The 21,194-nt window shown below is 40.5% G+C and overlaps 1 protein-coding gene and 1 pseudogene across 3 annotated transcripts; both read right to left on the bottom strand.

Annotated features, from left to right (window-relative positions):
• Nucleotides 1-6,484: 6,484 nt before the first annotated feature.
• On the bottom strand, nt 6,485-7,895 carry LOC137125526 (E3 ubiquitin-protein ligase TRIM63 pseudogene; annotated as a pseudogene).
• A 7,246-nt stretch (nt 7,896-15,141) lies between these two features.
• On the bottom strand, nt 15,142-21,172 carry ackr3b (atypical chemokine receptor 3b). Of its 3 annotated transcripts, none has more exons than XM_067501137.1 (2): nt 20,998-21,172; nt 15,142-17,537 (listed from the first exon to the last, which is right to left on the bottom strand). In XM_067501137.1, the coding sequence occupies exon 2, from the start codon at nt 17,522-17,524 to the stop codon at nt 16,424-16,426; it is 1,101 nt and encodes a 366-aa protein (XP_067357238.1). In that variant the 5' UTR covers nt 17,525-17,537; nt 20,998-21,172; the 3' UTR covers nt 15,142-16,423. The 3 variants fall into 3 exon arrangements, with proteins under 3 accessions (XP_067357238.1, XP_067357237.1, XP_067357239.1); XM_067501136.1 differs by having other exon boundaries at nt 21,006-21,171; XM_067501138.1 differs by lacking the exon at nt 20,998-21,172 and adding an exon at nt 17,817-20,991.
• Nucleotides 21,173-21,194: the final 22 nt, after the last annotated feature.

The following is a 21,194-nucleotide window of genomic DNA, read 5'->3' as shown; positions in this document are numbered from 1 at the left end:
CTACATGTCGGTCAGGATTTACTCTGTTTTCAGCTCCGTCATTGCCACTCGCTCTACAAAAAGCGGTTTGACAGGAGGTGTGGAGGCCTGTTCACCGTTTAGCAGTGTGCAGACACACCTGCAGCAGGTAAATCGGTTTAATCACAAGCCGCTTCAGTCGAATCTGGGTCCTGTTAACGTGAATAATTTGTGCACTAAATAAACACTTGGTTTATTTATGTAATAATTGAAGTATTTCAGCCTAAAGCCTGAACTTTAATAGCTGTAAATGGAAATGGTGATCCAACCAGAGCAGAAACATGAATTTTAATAAAAAGCTTCACAGGTGATGTTACTGTGGGTTAATGAACTGTTCCTGTGTTACTGTTATTTACTGGCTGAAATTTGTTTCTGAATCCTGGTCACATTAATTACATTAGAGCTTGTCAATACAAACATATGTAGTCACAGATTTTCACAGTAGTCATGTATTAAAGGAGAAACATTCTTAAAGAAAACACTAATATTTGAATGCTTTTTAATACTTTTAATCTTATGTCAGCTGGTTAAGTGTAAAGTTTTTTTTAATACATCTAAGGTAAATTGACTTTATTTCAACATCTTGACATTCTTGAATGATCAGAACATACACTACTCACAAAAAGTTAGGGTATTTGACTGGTGAAAATTATGGAGAATGTAAACAGTTAATGCTAAAGTGATTATGTTATGAAAGTAGGGCATTTAAATACAAGCATGCAATGGTAATTTCTTTTCAAACAATTTATTGAAACAAAAGCAAACAACAGTGGTGGATATACAACAAAAAAAAATTCAATGTCTCAATAACTTGACAGTTGTTAGGTGTTGTCTCAGTCAGATGTCAAAATGTGAACAGCATGATGAAGAGGACTGTTTAAATACAAATTATCATTGAAACAGAACATTTAGGAGACAAGGCACTTGGAAGACAAGGACTACAGTCTTGGAGAAGTTGAGCTGAAAATGTCTCCCTCTCATCCAGGCAGAGATGTCTGAGAGACGGGCAGAAATGCGTGATGAGACAGTGGGGTCGTCCGGTGGAAATGACAGGAAGACCTGTGTGTCATCAGCGTAGCAGTGATGGGAAAGCCCATATGAGTGGCTGATAGAACCCAGGGATGTAGTATAGACAGAAAAAAAAAAGATGACCAAGAACTCAATCCTGCTGCACACCGGTAGTCTATGAGAGTGAGAAACCTTCCCCTGCCAGTATACCTTGAGTGTTCGTCCTGATAGGTCCTTACAACAAAGTACTCGTGACACTGAACTATGATGGAAATTAGTTTTTTCTTTATAATGACCCATCTGTTACCTGGTTCTTTGATGTGGCCAATTAGACTGTGAACAACTGTGGAGCCGCTTCAGAACTGATGAAAGAGCTGCATTGTAAGTGTTTGATAAGTGGTGTTGTAGGACACCTCCTTTGTTGAGAGGATCCTTCCAGGTCTTCCCCGTCCAGAATGTGGGCATTGCTGTCTTCAAAGGAGTGACCCTGGTCTTTTAGATGTAGATGGACTGCTGAGTCATGTACTGAGGAGCTGGTTCTCCTGTGTTCATGTGTTGTGTAGTGGTTGTTTAGTTTTTTCAAGTGTCAAATCTACATTCCTCATTGCATTGGACTGCATATATGTCTGGGTGTTTTGTCCTTGGGGAGGACCAGTTTGTGCCTCAGTGTGTTACTGGGTTTGAGTTTCTCAGATACTCCAGCAATGAGGAAACTGTAGGCATTTTTTTAAACCCCATCCCAGTATTCAAAAAACTACTGAAAACAGAACTCTTACTATGCACTTATATATCTATATCTATATATAATATATATCGAGAGAGAGAGAGAGATTTATTTTTTCACTTTTCTAATAGGACTTTGCTTTGATGTTTTCTCCTTGACTTAGATTTTTGCTGACTTGTACCTCATGTGTAAGTCGCTTCGGATAAAAGTGTCTGCTAAATCACTTAAACGTAAATTTGAACTTCACCCACCAAACTGTATCAAAGTTCCTGCTTTGAAGTGGAGGTTAAAAACTCTCTTAAACTCTCCAGTGTATTTTTTTTCTGTCTCAGTCTTGCAGCCCAGTGAAATATAGTAAACACCACTATGGCTAAGACTAATTTCTGGACAGTGAGACTAAGGCTCTGGGAATAAAAGTTTTTATTAATTGTTTTAGTTTATGAAGCAAAGCCGTGATTTAATAAAATATTGATAGAGTTCAATTATTTGTAAACAAACATTAAGACACAGTTTGTGTTTCTTTCCTGTTGTCACACAGTGAAATTCTAAAGTTGTAGTGACTGACTGTGACCACAGGAAGGCATCACATGCTAACCTCCTATTTCACTGTGTAATGTGTACTCTACGTCCTGTGTACTGCACAGTAATGTGTACTGTGTGTTTTTAGTACTGTTTAGTAATGTTATACTGTGTGTACTGCATAGTGTGCAGCAACATGTCAGGTGTGTACTGTGCAGTAATGCGTACTGTGTGTCCTATTTAGAGTTTATTCATGTTTACTATGTGCCCTGTCAACAGACCTAAACACGACCTGTTACACAGTAAAAAAATGTAATTAACTTTATTTAAATGCCAGCTGTCACATTCAGAAGTGTCAGACTAAGTTTAGCTGTTTGCTTTTCAGCCAGGGGAAGTCCTCCAGACAAGGTCAGAGACGCAATTTGTCGAACACAGCAGGCACTTTTATATGTGTCCAACGCCAATAGAGGACTCAACATACAGTAACTACAAATACACTCAGACCAAATTAGATGCGACATGACTCAGCGAAGACACGAATGACTCGACCAAAAAAGACACAAGACAACATGAAATGTCCCTAAACCAAGTGATAACTGACTGGACAAAATGTGAGGACAGACTTTTGACTGATGATCTGTCATCTTTAACCTTTTAATCATGGACAGAAGAAGAAGACAGTAGAAAAACACTGGAGGATGGTAAAAGTAACTGGTTTGAGCTCCCTGCAGGTTTTTAACCATCTAGCATAGGTGAAACAGTGTGTGAAGTGAGCGGATGGTGGATCAGCTGAAGACCCCCCAACTTTGTGCTGGATTGAAAAGCAAACAGTTCTTTGACTCCATTAACACCTGAAGACAGGTGTTAGCTACTGTCTTTATGTAGAATCACTAAATCTTCTCACAGGCACACTGAGACTTCCCATAGTTCAGATGCCCCTCTCCACAGACTCTAGGTTTGCTCACATCAGATGGAAACTTCTTTCTATCACTCAGACAAACTCAACAAACTCTCGATTTAGTTCTGGTCAACATACGCAGACAGTCTCGTGCACGTCTGTCACTCCACACACAAACATACTAGCAGCAGGCAGGGGGGTCGTAGGGGTCATAGTTATAAATATCTATATATTTGGAACATGAGATCAAAACAGACTAAGGCTGAGGTAACTGGATTCTAATGGTTCAGGTTAAATCCACAAAAAAACACAGACACGCGATGTCAGGTCTAAGCACCTAGAACATTTAAAAATAACATGCAAGGAAAGAAAGACAAAGGCGTTATTCAGTTTTACTCATGAGGAGAGCAAGCATAGATGCAAGACAGTATGTTCTATGTTCTATGTTTAATTTTCCATTGAATTGGTACTTTTTTATCCATTTATCTAAATATTTTATTTTATCAGGGTCCTGTTTCTCATTGTATTTCCAATCTTTACACTGAAGATCCTCCCTATTTTTGGTTTTGTTATAACATTTACCCATTTTTCTTTTCTTTTTATGAAATTTAGTCCAACGTGGGGTCAACACCTAGGGTGTTCTAAACGTTGGGATGTATTCAGTGGGGCAATAATTAAAAATACCTCTACAGGTAATTCTCACTTCAACTCTTTCGAGTGGAGAATTCTTGCCTTTGCTTCCTGGGAGGTTTATTGCTTTCAATCCCACTGTTTTGGTTTGAGATAAGAATACCTAGTGGTATTCTTATCTCCTTTCACACACACACACAAACACACACTGTCTTTTAGACGTCTTTTCCGTTTACTTTCTAGGCCTATTAATTTACCATGGAGTTTTAACTTTTAGTCTCACTAAAAGGGGATTCCACCATCCCACCCGAATTAACTTCCTGCCTGATAGTCTAGAATTCTCAGGGCTTTATACTTGACGCGCTCAACAGCAGCAGTCACACAGGTTTTTAACTTAAAACCTACTCACGGAACTTAAGTCTAAGACAGGACTCTGCCGTCCTCAGCCTTTCGTCTTCTCCTTCGGATTCCGTCAATCCTCGGGTTCCAGTCGACGAGGAGGAAAACCAGTTCCTCTCAAAAGGATCCTATGAACCCTCCTAGGGGTCCCCTGTGGCCACAGTCTTTCCTGGAGACCTCCACATCCACTGGAAGACTTTGGATATGTTGGTATCCGGCTCGAAGGACCAAGTTAATGTCAGGTCTAAGCACCTAGAACATTTAAAAATAACATGCAAGGAAAGAAAGACAAAGGCGTTATTCAGTTATACTCATGAGGAGAGCAAGCATATATGCAAGACAGTAACATCTCCTACTCGCTCTGAAATGCATCTATGTTGCTGCCTCTCTTTTATTCAGTTTAGGGAGGTTTCCTGTTACATTCTTTTCTAAAGGGACAGGAGTCGCACAGCATTGCACCAAGATAACACTTTCAAATTAAATCAGAGTTCAATGTCGTGTCTGCAGGTGGATGTGGTTTTTTATCTAGCAACTCCTCTCAGAGAGGTTTCCGAAAAGTCCGTGGGATGTGCCTCCTGTTTTTCTCATAAAGCAGAAATGTTAGTTAGACACAAACATGCACATATTGTTTCTTAAACAAAGAATATATAAAACTTAAGTTGGCTATAAAAAGAATACAGAAAACGAGATAACTTTATATACACGACACACGACATCAGCATTACAGAGAATATGTCCCGCAATTTGTCATGGGGAGTTGGATCGGTCTACAGAGACGAGACAAAAAAGACCGATTGTGCTAAAAGCACATCAAAAGACAAAATGAGATACGACAGGAGACTGGACAGACAACAAAAGAATCCAGCAACGTAAAACCACACAAGATGAAATCACTGACTGAAACGAGAACACGTGATAAAAAGAGACAAAAGAGGACGAGGATGAAGATAACATAGGAAAAAATAAAACAAGATGCAGCAGCGAAAAACTGCAAAACGTCAGACAAGAAAAACTAAAACAGGTCCAACAGAAATTACCTTTATTAATGATCAAACTTTATTAAACTACACAGGTGGACAGGAACAGTTGTTCGTTCTGTTAGATGGGCTACTCCCTTACCACCTGCTATGTGGGACTTATCTGTGACCAGGTCTGTGGACTGGATGTGATCTGTAGTCGGTGTCTGCCAGTCAGCTGTTGTCAGGGGCCGGGAGCTTTTTTCCTCAGTCTAATTAAAGACTCAGGTCCTGCCTGAACCTGGCTTTTTACGCTACACCATGCCAAAGCTTTTACACGATCCATAACTGTGTATTTACAAATTATTTCAATTAATTACATTTAATTGGTCCGAACTTCATGGGTCCCTATAACACCTGAGAGCTCATCGTCTCAGGTTATAGACATGTTGACGTGGTTCCACTTCCTGAGGAGACCGCGATCTGTGATGTGAATCCACTGAGAACCAGAGATCTTAGAGGCTACAGAACTTGAAGTTATTAACTTTTCCTCAGTATCACAGTCTGAACTCCCATGATTCTCTGTTTTTTGATTGGTCAGGGTCTGTTTTTGTTCTTTCACTAACTGTTTTTGGTTGGTTGATTGTTTGGTGTCTGTCACTGTTGGCTTTAGTTTACTTTCAAAGTTTTGGGTCTTTTGTCTCTGTGGGATTTTTGGTCATTTTATGTCTACTCAGGTGCATCCCTCTAGTCCTAAGGCCCAGTAATCAAGGCAGAACCCTCTGATGTGCTTTGGTTTTGTCTGCTCTTTATCTTATCCAACTGTGAGTGTGACCTGATGTGGTCCAGCTTCGGAAACCGATCCACACCGGCAGCCTGATAATCATGTCCCAGCATGCCTCGGTGCAACTGGCTCTCTCTCTGAAACACAAGCCCTGTTTACCCTGTCTATTCTGGTCGCCACACCTCAGAACTAAACAAGGCCAGGAGGTGTTCAGTGAGCGATAAATATAGAACATGTGCACTGCTAAATACAGACTGTGTCCCAGAGACATGAGCAAAACCGAGGATAAAGACAAACTCTATTCACAAAGTCTGAACACAGAAACAGTTTTTATGTTTGCTGGATTTCATTAAAAAGTCGGATGACTTTTTTTTCACATTTGATTCATTTGACACCCTTTTTTTTTTTTCTAGTTTATGTTCTGATAATTTTTCTGACCTATTTCATGTTTAGGTGAATGATGTAAAAAGGTCAACATTGTCTTCCCGTGTTCTGTTGTAGAGAATATAAGGACAGTTTCAGGCTGTGAAACAACAAGGACAAAGGACTGAAATTAAAAACTTTATTCACACATTGAAAGTTACAGCAGAGTCTGAATCAAGTGCAGTTTCAGTTTAAGTTTTCATTTTCACAAAGAAACAATTACAACAAGAAATACTTTTTCGGTCCAGACTTTGTCAAGACGGAAAAGTGAGAAAAACTAGAAAAGTAGGAAAAGTCCAATACAAAATGTTTCATTGTGTACGAAGAATAAAAAAACAAAGATCGCACTGTGAACAAGCAACAGTCCAATGTCCCTCCTCACTGAGTCTGGTTGGAACAAGACCAGGACCCTGACTTTCAGTCTGAACTGAACCAGTCTCCACTTACTGTTTCCCCTCCTCACCCCTGTCACCGTCTTCCCCCCCTTTGAAATCTATGTAGGCAAGCTGCTCCTCCAGCTCCTCTGTGTTCAGCCTCAGGTGCTCCATGCTCTCGTATCCGGGCTCGGGCCCCTGTAGCTGGGCCCCGCCGGTGGCCTGCTGGGCCTCTTGCTGCAGCTGTTTGGAACAGAGGAGGAGCTCTGCTACGCCGCATCTCTGGACAGTGAGCTGCAGCTTCTCGTGCAGCTGGCTGCAGAGTTGCAGCTGATGCCGGTACTGCTCTTTGAGTACTCCGAGGGCTGACAGCTTGTCCCGCTCCTCCTGACTGATCCGCTCTAGGAGCTGGCCTTTCCGCTCCTCCATGATGGCATAGAGCAGGTCAAAGTTTTCCCCCAGTCTCCTCCTCACCCGCTCCCCGTTCTCCCGGATGAGTTTGCAGGTGTCGTCCATCTGGGCCATGGCAGCCTGGACACAGCCATTCCCTGTGGCAAGCAGCTCCGCGGCGGTGCGTAGCTCGTCCCGCTGGCTCTGGTAGACCACATCCAGAGGCGACACCTCGCAGTCCTTGTGCTGCCCAAACACTTTGCACATAGAGCAGGTGGGGGTCTGGCAGCTCACGCAGTAAATGTTGATGCGCTCGTCCTCATGGTCTTTGCACCAGGGCTCCTTACTGTCCTTGTCCTTCAAGGGCGGGTCATCAGGGTCACCCCTCTGGCTCTCCTGCTGCTGCTTGTAGATGTCGATGATGTTCTCCACGAGCAGGTTCCTCTGCAGCCCATAGACCCCATGCCGGTCTAGCACCACCTCGAAGCGGCAGGTGGGGCACCGGAAGGTGCCTCCGGAGAAGTGGTAAGGGTTCCGGGACTCATAGAGGTCATTGGCGCAGCTGCGGCACAGGTTGTGCTGGCAGGGCAGGATGACCACGGGCTTGGTGAACATGTCGAGGCAGATGGGGCAGCTCAGCTGCTTCTCTAGGCTCTCCATGGTAGTGAGAGGCAGCACCGGGGGGGCCGTTCTGATGTCCATGCTCCGCTCTGTGTGGGTTTAATTTGAATCTGCTGCGGTTTGAGCCCCTCAGCCTTTATACTGAAGAGGGTAGGACCCCCCCACCCCCACCCAACCACCGGCTGTTGGTCACATTGGCTCGGAGAAAATAACCTCATAGCTCAGGCCCTCTCCAACAGGCTACATGTGTGTATGTTTGTACGAGATACGGAAACGTGTTGATTCACAACAGTCTGGGCCTGGTTTAGTTTTACTGGTTTTTGTTTTCCTGTTTTTGTATATATGTATATGTCAGAACACAAATTAAAAATGAAACCAAATTACCAAACCAAATTAAAAAAAAAAACCCAAAAAACAAGAACCAGTGTAAAAACATCAGAACATCAGTGTCAGATTTTTTTAATGTTATTGTTTTTAATATGGTTTAATGTGTATTTTGTTGTTATTTATCTGACTTTTGATGTATTTTAGGAAGTGTCTTACACAACCCGTGTGTGTGTTTGATCACATGTTTGTTGTGCAACAGACAGCTTCATGGAAAACTCAAACTGTTTCATCATCATGATCAACAAGAAGATGATTTATGGGGCTTTAACTTTTCGACATGAGGAGGGTGCTTCACAAACCCAGGTTAGGAGATTACCTCTGTATTTTCCAGTTATAGGCTGATTAAAACAAGTTAAATTCAGCAGATTTAAGTTTTGATGGAAGTTTATTGTTTGCAGATTAATCCCAATGGTTTCTCTGTTAGTTCTGTCTGTAAACATGTGGCATCATCCTAATTACCCTGCAGTACAGTATTCTGTCATAGAATTCAGTTATGCTGTTTGAATTCTTAACATTCAGAAAAAAGCCTGTCATTTAGCAGTTATCATTTGTTTGTGTGGAGCCTAACAATGTGTGAACCAAAATAATCTCAAATCTCCTCTTTGTAGCATGTGGATTTTTAAATTTCTGGTCCTCTCTCCAGATCCACATCCTGCAGCTTTGTCTCACTTCAGTCTGTCAGCTCCGTCTCTAAGACGTATGGTGTGGAGACATCTGACAGTTTTCGGGGCAGCCGTACTGATGCTGCCTCAGTGTCTCTAAACCTTAAAATGGAGACATCTTCTGGACAAATCTTGGCGCTACATGTCAGTGGGTGGGATGATGAAACAGTTGGTCAGAATACATCATTTTAAGACTAAGCCTGTGTTAGAAAATCACATCACTTTCTAATGGACTCTGTAAATCAGAGCAGTAGATGTGAAGATCAAAACCGGAGTGACACCTTTCTGATGGGACTGTGATATAACAAAGCGTCATTTGGGGTGGTCTCAGGACATACATTAACTCAGTTTTCTACGTGTAGTGATGGTTTTACATCATTTTACATTTTTCACACCACAAAGTCAGAATCTTTAAATTCCCCATTTGTATTTTTACATTTATATTACTTCATTCAACATAACTCAACCTGAACACAATGTTTTAAAACTTACTACAGACAAAATCAGTAAATATCAGTGTTTTTTACTCCCTTCACCCAAAAAAATCTGCCTCTGCTGCTAAGACATTGTGTTTTATGATTAATTTCCTCTTTTCTCTGAATTCAGACTAAACTGATGCCAGTTTTTGTCTGTCGGTCTAATGCAGCAGAATCAGCTGCAGGTTGTTCAGCAGCTCTTGGCATGTTTCAAGCTTCATAGTTTCTCTGTAAAAACCTCAGAGACACAGAAAGATGCAGCTGCTCAGTTCAGTCAGCAGGTGTCACATTTCACCTGTGTCTCTGCAGCGCAGCATAAAGTCACCGTTTTCTCAGTGAAATTTGGTTGGCTTCAGTAATCCAACTGTCTGAATGTAACAAACACAAAAACATGTTTCTCCACATTTGTTATCTGGAGCTGCTGTCTGCAGGTTCTGGAAAAGATCTAACAGTCTGTAAAATAGTCCAGAACTGAGTGAAAATGTTAAAAAGGTGCTGGAAGAGTCGTGGATTTTGGGTTTTCTAGCATTATTTCTCCCTTTGACCAGAATCTAATTTTACTTTAATTTTCTTTGTTTAATTTTTGCAGTTTCCTCCTCATGTTTCCTGACACTAATAAATCACTTTTTTATTTCTCTTTTTTTTTCAGTATTGTTGTTTCATTCTTCCTCTTTCAGATTTGTGATGAATAAGCCTCTGGGGCTCTGCTGTGCTTTATCATCTCCTGCTGCATCTACAAACACACATTAACAATCTGAGGGGCCCCAAGGTCCACAACATGCTTCAGCAGCCTTTTCTTCTGTGATTCTTTCATCAGCACATTCCTGACCAGCAGAGCAGCATGAAGACCGATCTTCATCTTCATCAATGTGATCTCTGAGCACCTAAACGCATCATTAGGAAGCAGAAACCTGTAAGTTTGTTTTGACCCAACACCTGTGAACAGATGAAGGATAGAATCTTATTTTGGAAACACACAGGAAGTGCAAAAACACCTGAGGTTATCATTCAGGTTTTATCTCTGGGTGCAGAAAGTAACTAAATACTTTTACATCCTGTTGCAGAGAGAACATATTGTTGTAATAGTACACTTTCTGCAGTTAGTAAGTAATAACTGCAGAAACTACTCATATCAGTTGATCTTCTGTCAACCAAGTAGACAACTTTAACCATAGAGATGGTGTATTAGTGGTCAAGGATGTGAGGAATGTGGTGACCATCCCACTGAGGTTAAACAGGGTCAAAGTTCAAACCGAGCTCCTGCTTCAGGGTCAAAGGTGACAGCGAGTAATTAAACCTGCCCTCAGATGCTCCTCACCACTGAGCACGCTCAGATGGACCCTTTGTCTCAGTGACATCACTCAGCAGCTGCTGATAGAATACATTTATTTACTTTACATCATCAAATAAACTGCAAGAACAGCCTGTTTCTGCAAACCAAATCCTATTCAAAAAAAATACTTGCTTTAAGTTGATTAATTAGGCTCTTTTACATTAAATTATTATTTAGGCCTGGAAAATGTTATTAATTAAGGTAAATGATAACAAACAAATATATTTTATCAGATTCTTTTTTTAAATATCAGATTTCACTGCTTAAATTCAAGTAATAATACTATGAAAATTATAGCTAAAATGTTGTTTTGTTTTTTTGGGGGGGAGGGAAATCTTTGCATATAAACTTTCAAAAGTGTAGAAAGTTTACAGAAGTCCTTGAAGTTTTTACAGAGATCATTACAAATGTTCCGGGGCTATCTTGGCTTCCCAAGGTTTTTGAGGAATCTTCAGAGGTTTCCAGATTTCCACAAAATTGTTCAGAAATCCATTTAAACTGCTCCAAGGGTCACTTTATATATATTTAGATATTACATATATTTATATTTATTTATTTTAGGGATCTCTAAAGTAGTTCTGTGCTGGCAACATTCTATTTTTCCTTAAAAATACTTCATCAGACATTCACCGGAAGTCATTCAAACACTTTTCCACACACCCTTCTGCTCAAATATCAAATGATCTGCTTATATAAAGAGCAGAAAGTCCTTGAAGTTTTCTTTTAAAAATTCATTAGACCTTGAACAGCATGAAGAACTGATTTTAAAAGGGTCATCGAATGGAGTCCAGGCATTCTTGAAGAGGTTCCATAGTCCTTGAAGAATTTCCAGGGGTCATTGAAAAAGATCATTAAGACATTTCAGATAATAAATAGATATCAAAGGACATTGAAAAGTGTCCAGGCATTCCTGAAGAACATAAGAAGTCCTTGATAATTTTTCCACAAGACCTGATCTGGACTTGTTTCCAGGACCGTAGAGAGCACAGGAATGACAGGAATGTATACAGGTGAACCCTTCATTCAGTCTGTCAAAGCTGAGGATGAGACAGAAAAATAGTCCCTGAGACTTTATAGGAGAATTTAGATAATCTCACACAGCTGAGACAAACTGTCTCTGGATAAAAGGGGCGACTGTGGCACAGGATGGTAGAGCGGTTGTCCACCAATCTCACAGTTGTTGGTTCAATCCCCGGCTCCTCTGGTCACATGTCGAAGTGTCCTTGAGCAAGACACTGAACCCCAACTTAGTTGCTCCCGGTGAGTGTTGGCCAGCTGCATAGCAGCTCCCCCATTGGTGTATGAGTGTGTGTGTGTGATTGTGAGTGTGAATGGGTGAATAAGAAGCAGTGTAAAGCACTTTGAGTGCCAATAGGTAGAAAAGCGCTATATAAGTGCAGACCATTTACCATAAAAACCTTACTTTGTTGGGTTCTGTGTTTTAATGAGAGTTACAACTATAAGTTACAACTATAATATATGTATATCCCACTGAGTTTAGTCTGAATAAATGAACAACTGTCCAACAATGGTTTTACCAGTAAAGTATAAATGTTTCTGCAGGTTAACACAAAGGTTCAAGGGTGTTTTTGTTTATCCTTGCAAACAAGGAATATGGACAGTTGAAGGATCCCTTAATGACTGCAGGTTCCTTATACTGAAATGCTTCCCAAAGTCCCTAAACAGGTAAAGGGTTTAAATAGTCATTGGGAACCTCCAAGGTCCCATAGTGTGTTTTATTGGTCCTGGAAAAAGTTTTGAACTGTTATCCAGAAATCTAAGAGATTGAAGAAGCACCTAGATCCAGGGGTCCTTGAAGAGGTCCATAAAGTCCTTGAAGAGGTGCCAAAGAGCTACCAGAAATCTCCAGGATTCTCGGAATGTCTGAAGAGATTTAAGAAGTATCTGAAGTACTCAAAGACTTCACTAAAAGTTCAGTCCCTGCCACATTTGTTTAGGCTCAGATTATCTTTTAGGAGGGTAAAGGGGTCTTTGAACATATCCCAGGAGACTCTAAAGGGCTTCCAAAAGTCCTTGAACATGCTTCAAAGTTTTTAGATTTAGGATGTTAGTGAAAATATCCCAAATTCCAGAGATGTTCTTTAACATGTTCCAGGGTTAAGCAGATGTCGTGTAAGGAGGAGAGGGTGAAGCAGTAAATTAGTGAAACTTTTTATTTCACACATGTCTGTGAGGCCTCAAGGAGAACAGAAGCTTAAAAACCAGACTTTTTACAATGACTTTTTGAAAGAAACATCTGGAACATGTTCTCTGATTGTTTATTTAGAGGTCCCTGATCCTGTGGTACTGGCTACACCAATTCTTAAGAATGTCCCAAAGACTTCTTGATGAGATGTAAGAGTCTTAAAGGGGTTTCAAAAGTCAATTATTTGAAACTCCCAAGGATCAGTGAAGAGATTAGTTGTCCTTGAAAATGTTTAAGACATCCTGGAATTGTATGTAAAAGTCCTTCAAAGTCAAGATAAGTATTGGAGTCACCCAAGGGTTCCCTCTTAAAACCTTTAAAATGGCCAATAATCATTTAAAAAGTTCCAGGAATCCTGTTAAGAGTTCCCGGGCCTATGAAGAGTCAAAAGACCCTAAAAAAACATCCCAATGGTCATTGAAAAAGGTTCCTGAGTCAATGAGGGGTTTTCAAAAGTCATTGAATATGTCCCAGAGACCCTTGAAGAGTTTCCATGGACTCTTAAGAGTCCTGCACATTTTAAAGGAATTTCCTGTATGTTATGCCCCTGGTCTAGACATAACACGATGTGCCCCACCACCAATACCATTCCCAAGCAAAATCAAACCAAGTGTTCTAAACGGTAGCTATTTTATTTACTTTATTTACAGTGCTCAAAACAACAAACAAAAACTCTGACACCATCCCTGTCTTACCTAAGCAAAGCAAATAAATACAAAACAAATGACAGGATGTCTAACATGAACTCCTAACCCAAAACAGGAGAAAAGGTAGTAACAAAAAAAGGGCTTCTCGCTCCTACTGTGGCTACCTAGTGCTCAATATTGTACAGTGAGTTATATTTACAATTATTTACAGAAATATCAAAGCCAAAAAACAAAATTCGTGGAGCTCCCTGTGAGTCCAGTTGAGACTCGCGTACAGAATGCTGGGTTGGTTTGGAGTGGCAGAGGTGGACTAGCTGGGGCTGCTGACATCTTGGTATATATGGAGGAAGACACTCCATCCTGTCCAATCAGGTGGCGACAATGAGTTCGAATGGCCCAATCCGTGCCGACCACCTGTGGCTCAACCCCCCCTCAGATACACCCACACAAAAACACATTCACACAAAACACAGAGGAGGAGGAGAAAAAGACAACATAACAATAATAATACACATAATGACTCAGGTCATAACACTGTAGTCCTGGAAGAGTTACTGGGTTTTTGAAGGTGCTGTAAATGTCCTTGGTAATTTACCAGGGTTGTTCAAAGGCGGTAGAAGAGATTCTGAGATTCTCCTGGGGCCCTTGAGAGTGTTAACATCAGTGCTGTTGCCATGGTTACCTGTGATCTCATCTCTCTGAGTGTCTGTGGTTTTGTTCCCAGCATGCTTTCAGGGCGCCTTAGCAGGTCTGGTTGCCGTGGAGACAGGTCCAGAATGAGGCCTCTGTGTAATCCTGCTAGACCTTGTTCATTAAATCTTTCACCTCCATTCATGTCCTCGCCACTGAGTGCGCTCAGATCCACCCGTTGAGCTTGTATTTTAATTTCCTCTGGACCCCAGAAAGCTAACTCCATTCAAAAATACTCGGTTTACCCAGAACAAACAAAAAAACAACACATTAAGTTCTAGTACAGAACAGAACTGTCTGTGTGGTTTTGTTCAGGTTAAACACTGAGTATTTCTGTGTGTTACTTTTACTCAGAGACCTGTCCTCTTCTAGTTTGAAGTTAGGTTTCTAGGTCTGAGCGGCACCTCTCTGTGACTTCCCTGCCCTGTGATTGAAGCTGTCACAACAGGTATGACCAGGTAAACACATTCACTTAGGCACCAGTTGGACAGGTCCAGACCAGACAGAAAAGTGATGCATCTGTGGTGAATTTACTATGAACGTGACTTTTAAATCCTTTCTTCTTCTAATTCTTCTTCTTTCTTCTTCTCACTCAGTACGTGGAAAAACTCGCTCACTCTGCTCCTGCAGCAAGTTTCCAGTGATTCAGGATAGACATATGAAATAAATAAACGTGTGATTCACTGGACCCAGTCTGAAGTTTCCACCCTGTCGTTCACACGCAAATATCCTATTAGCCAGATGATTATATGTGGTGTTCAGCTGGTTCGTCAGACTTTAGACCAAAGCTGCAGCTGGAAACATTCCTGTTGTCACATGTTACATCTGACAAACATTTCTGACTTTGATTTCACTGTGTTGGTCCTGCTGCACTTTCTGGATTCAGGTTTTCATTAGTTACTATTTTATTTTGTTAAATATATCACACCCCCTGAAACACATCATTCGTCACAGTCAGTCCAAAAAAAAAAAAAAGTAAAACAAACACCAACCTAGTTTTTTTTTGTTTGTTTGTTTTTTAATTTTCCAGTGGAGCATAAAACAGAATACTGAACTTTACATGACTATTTGCTGACAGGATTCAACAATGTGAATATCTGGAAGAAAGAAAGAATTAAATGTGGCACTGAATATGTTTGAGTCCTTAAGGGGTGGGGAGTAAACATCTGTGTGTTTACCTCCAGAGGTTTTGAAGTCCTTGAAAATGTTCCAGGTGTCCTTCAACATTTAGTTTTTCCAAAACAGATTTCCAACCACAGCAACAGTAGAATTTAGATATAAACTCCATGTTGTTTTAACTGTTTAGTTGGTTGGTCTGAGTACAACAGACTCTTGTTTCTTTTTTAGGTTTAATCATATTTCTAGTGGTTTACATATTTTTACACGATAAGTGAAACTTATGTATAACACACAAATACAAAATAAAAACAGTTTCTGAAAAACTAAACCTGAAGGGAAAAGTTTTTTTTTAAACTGTTCAATTAGATTTTTGACTTGTTAATGTTTTGTCAGGTTTAAGTTAGGAAGAAAAATTATTTTGCTCAAATTGCAAAACTTTTTACACCCAACCTCCCAGTTACTTATGGGTTATCTCTATTATCTATGTTGTTCTATGTTGTTTGACTTTTTTTCCCCACTTTGGGTAAATTGAATGTCTGTAGAGAAATATTTTTTTTCAAATAAGACCTAAACCTCACTCATTATGTGTTTCTGTAACAGAAAATGTGTCGTGAATTATTTAGAAATGAATAATAAAAATGTTAAAGAACGGACTCATTACAAATATAAAAGCATAAATGCAGATAAATATATTCACAGAATATAAAAAGTGACACTTTAAAATGATTCACATATCACATGATTCACATTTGAAACAGTTCTCTAAAATCAGACAATACAACAGTTTCATATCAATATTTGACAGGTTTTTGCAGAATAAACTGAAACAACTATTTCTTTCTGTTTAGTGCTACTGAGGATCTCTCGGTCCTCAGTAAGACTGTCAATAGAAACAACCATTGATCATCTGGTGGTTAATGTTTTTTTTTTATATTTTAGATTGTAGATTATCACAAACTGGTTAAAAGCTTTTAATGTTTTACTTGTGTCTTTGGTTCAGACAATCCACTTTAAGACAAAGAGTTTCAGAAAGGTTCACAAGTTTGTGAGGTGTCTAATCCAGCACACCAGGAAGATCTGGATCTGGTCGGGTGTGACCTGGCAGTTGATGATGGCAGTTGTACTAAGTATTCCCGACAGTTCCAAAAGCATTCCTATGTCACATCGGGAGGCTGTTGTCCATCGTCATTGCAGAGTACTCTGTCTCTGAGACATGTGAGGCATTAATTAGCCTTGCGAGACCTGTCTTGGTGGAGTATTTGAAGATAAAGGCCTTCATGAGGTCGTAGCGGTAGTTCCTGTTCAGGAAATTGTACAGAATGGGGTTGATGCAGCAGTGGACCAGCGAGAAGCACTGCGTCAGGTGCAGAGCCATGTCCAGGAAGTTCTCCAAGCTGCAGCTGAAGGGCAGGACATTGAGTAGCGAGAATGTGTCCAGCAGGAGGACAGCGTGGAACGGCAGCCAGCATATTAAGAAGACCATGATGTAGGCGAGGATGATCAGCCGGCTGACGCGGCGCTCCTGGTCCGAGCTTGGAGGTATGGCTGCAGCCAGGAGCAGGTAGAAGACGGCAATGACGGGGAAGGGGATAGCAAAGCCAAGGACAATGAAGCTCAGCTGGATGCCCACCATCCACTCCCTTGGGTTGTGGGACGGGTAAACTGGTCGACACACGGCACCGACGTAGTGCATTGACTTTACCACCTGCAAGTAGTAGGTGTCAGGGATGGAGGCCACCAGTGCCAGCAGCCAAACGAGAACACAGATCATCCGTCGTGCCACCTTCTTCCTTCGACTGGTGGGGGCATCGGCATAGTGCGTGACTGACAGGTAACGGTCAACGCTCATGCAGGTGAGGAAAAAGATGCTGCTAAAGAGGTTGACACTGAAGACCAGGTGGGTGAGTTTACATATGGCCTCTCCGAACGGCCAGTGGCCACCCTGAAGCAAGGAGGTCACCCAGATGGGCAGCGTGGCCACCACACACAAGTCAGCCACTGCCAGGTTCAGAATGTACAGGTGCGTTTCGTAGCGGGTCCGGTCAGACCGCAGGTTGACACACACCACCAGGGCGTTAGCAGCGAGGCCCACCAGGAAGATGAAGATGTAGAGGACAGAGAGTATGTGGAGAAAGGCGGGGTGGTGGACAGATCCTGAACACAGCAGTGTCTCCACATTTGTCAGGTTGTCGTGGTTGGTCAGGTTTAGCTGATCCCAGAGCTCCAGGAGCTCAGACAGGTCGCTGGAGGCCAGACTCATGGTGGTGCTACACCTGGAAGAAAGGTATAAAACTGTATATTAAATCAATTGTAACTGAATAAAACCTTAACTTTGATGAAATTTCACTCATTACCTCCTAAAAGTCTTAACCTGTTAGATTAAAACAAACAGACTTACGTTCCTATCTTTTGACCCATTATGAGGGAAAAATCCAGTAAAATAAAACTGAATGTGTTACTGCAGACTGGTTTCATGATTTTACATTGTAAATATTCTTAAATGAACATTTGTATTTAGTTTTTGAAAACAGAGCTTTATTTTTCAGACAGACGTGCAGATCTGTGGGAGTCAAACAGCTCCTGGTCTTTAACAGTTTGAACCACAGTCTGTGTGTGGTCGGGTTAATGAGGGTCATCAACAGACAAATGGACGTGTTTAAGGACAGGTGGACAGTGTTGGGATTGTCTCCAGACATCCTTAATAACCTGAGACAGGAAACACGTGAACAGTAATGTCTTTTGTGATTGATGGTGACAGAGCTCCACTGTTCTGATGCAGAGCAATAAAACTGAAGGGTTAACCGTTCCGCTCTGCTGCAGACGTTTCTCTTCAGTCAAAAGTTTTAACATTCACGACATTGATTTTCTTTGAGCAGCAAAAGCTTTTTCATGAAAAGTCAACATCTGTAAATGTGCATTGAAAAACTAAATCCATATTGACTGTTTGGTCAGAGACTTATTGTTTACTAGACCGTGAAAAGAAAACTGTCATTAATTGCATATTCCCTGTCTTCCTGTGCAAGTCTATAAATACATCCATAAATCTCCTTGAGAGTATGGAAGCACAGTGATACCTACATAGCAAAAATTAAAAACGATCATGATTTAGTTTACTTTAAATGTGATGAATCATCATTTGATAAAAACTTGTTAAATGTCTCCCTCATTAAGATGTCTTTGGTATTAAGAGGTATATAACAGCTCAAACTTTTACCCAAAACTTAGGTAAACGTGTTATATTATATTCGGTCTTTATTATGTCAACTTGCCATCTTTTCTCACATTTTTACATATTGCTTCTGCATTAAGAGGTTTAAAAAAAAAAAAAAAAAACTATAAATGAACATTTGAACTTTGACTCCACACTTTCTGACCTAGTGTTTTATACTAAGCCCTTCCTCTGTTCTCAGTCTCCATTGGTTGGTACATATTTTCCGAATAAAACTGATCCTGGTATTTAAAGAGCTGATTGTTTGTTCTGTGGACAGAGGAGATTAGAAGAAGAAACCTGAGCCCTGAGACCAACAGAGACAGCTGCAGCCAAAAAAAAAAAAAAAAGTTTTACTGCTTCATCGCTTTGTAATAAAAACTCAACAGGACACTTTAGACTGAAAGGTCATGACCTTTCAAAATAAAAGTTTACTGCTGAGCTGAAACAATTAGAAAATTAGTGATTGAACTGACTGACACTGACTTAAATACAATGTAGAACTCAAGCAGTGCAAGTAGTCACACGTTTCTGTGCAATTTACAGGGTCCAACACTGTGTACTTTGGAACATGAACAGTTTCTGTGTTAACGTATAAACATAGTGGGACTAAATAGGGCTCTATGGGTGTGTTACTTTACTCATAAAAACTCAAACTACGTGTGTAGTCCTAGTATTTACAGGTGCTGGGATAAAATACAGTGGCCTCAATCCACTAAAATTGATTAAATATGGAGTTTAACATATTTTATAGTTCAAAACCTTTTTTCAATAAAATGTTTTTCACCTTTTCACTAACCCATGTAATAAAGTACAGAAAATAATAGTTAAGATATTTGTGCATATGGTAAATCATATTCCCACAGCTTTTAAGTGCTTCTCAGATGATTTTTTTGAATACAAACTGAACCTCCAATATTCAAATTGATTCTTCATTGTTAACCATTGTTACACCTGTAATAATAAACCAACTGTTGTTATTTGGATCTCAGCACAGGTTAAATAAAATTATTTTAAGGGTTAGGGTCAGTGTTCTTTTCTACTGGGTTATCTCCTGTATGTTTCCAGGTTCATGGTAATGACCTCTGGGTTCTCTCATGCATGCTCCCATTCAATGTTAAAACCAGTCAGTCAGATAGGAGCTGTGCTGACGGCAGACACCAGTTGAGAGGCTCCTGAACGCACCATTCAAACGCCATAAACGTGCAGACCGCAGGCTCCCACTAACCCTCACATTAACCGTAAAAAGCCGTAAAGCACCCACTGGGAACTCGGTTCAGGACAGCATCAGCAACATGCCACGGTGGGGGACCTGCCAGACTGCGCAGAAAAATTTCACAATTTAACATTTGATCCCGTGTTAAACAAGTTAAAACACAAAAATTAAAACTCCAGGAACCAGCATGTTTCACTTGTTATTTTATGTCAATTTAAATTGGATATCACGTAAATATATAAAATGTTTGCAGAAAATGTTCCTTTTCCCACACGTTCAATTTTGGTAACGGACATTTCCTCCTCGAGCTGCTTAAAGAACTGCGAATCCGTAATTAGAAGGTGAGATTTCAGTCAGATTGAGAGATAGGACTGTGCCAATTTATCCAGAGGACCCCATCATTTACTAATACACCATCTTATCTTTTCCTGCACAAGCGCCTGAAAGACAAGTCTCAAAAAACTGCATATTTCCAGAGGGAGTCTGGGTTGACGTCTTTTAGGTGGGAGTGAACGCAATTTTATGGTAATTGTATTATTTTTAAATGTGTTAAAAATTTGCAGCAAGAGGTACAATGTGAACCAAGGATTTTAAAATTCCCAAATTAAAGTTCCTTCGCCAAAAACCCAACGTAATGTGTCATAAGACAAATATTTAGATTGTGAAAAGAACAAACTGGGCTAAGAGTAAACACAGTCACTCCACATTTCCACATAAAAACGTCACTTTTAGATCCGGATGAAGGACCTGTTCCGATAACAGGTTGCGTCAGTGCCGAGCGAACAGAACCAAATATCTAATCAATTCTACCAAGAAAACCTGATGTTTAGTGTATTTGTTGCGGGCCGAATAGATCACAGGATTAACAAGTACTACTGGCAATTTAAAACTGCTTTAAGAAATTCCTACATTGATCTGAACCAAAATAATTAAAAATGACAGATTTTTAAAGGGGGGTTAGGTTGAAGTCTGAACTGGACGAGTTACTTGTTTTTGGTCCTTTGCAGTTTTGTTCTGCTTCATGCAAAATTTAAACGGATTATAATACAAGTATTAATACTCAGGTGTCACAAACCACCTGCATTTAAATATAAAGAGTTTTTGATAGTTGTTGAAGCGGTTTGCTCTTAAAAGCACACATTATCAGATTGATGAGCAGAAATTAGCCTGTAGTAGTTAAACAGTCAGAGTTTGTGTGATGGTCTGAATAAACCACAACTCACCACTAATAACAACCAGTGTTTTACAATAAAAACACATTTGACCAACATTTGTTTTACACTTAGGGAACTTTTAAGGAACAACTTACAGCCTAACCTGAAAATATTCGGTAATGCTCCACAGATGTGTCCCGATTAAATCTCGGGTCCAGACGCGGGTTAAAGTCCGGTTTCTGAAGCGGTCTGAGGCGGTCTGTAGGAGTCCCTCTACACGTTGCAGCTTATTGAGCAGGAGAAACGCCCCCGGAGGGGCTGCCCCGCTCCGTCTGCAGTGATTTATTGCGGT

Source organism: Channa argus, chromosome 4 (assembly GCF_033026475.1).
Source record: "Channa argus isolate prfri chromosome 4, Channa argus male v1.0, whole genome shotgun sequence".
In the NCBI taxonomy this organism is placed as follows: Eukaryota; Metazoa; Chordata; class Actinopteri; order Anabantiformes; family Channidae; genus Channa; species Channa argus.
This window is presented reverse-complemented; position numbering and strand designations above follow the sequence as displayed.

Excerpts from the sequence above, each read along its gene's own strand:
- ackr3b (XM_067501137.1), bottom strand. The coding sequence starts at position 17,524 with ATGAGTCTGGCCTCCAGCGACCTGTCTGAGCTCCTGGAGCTCTGGGAT.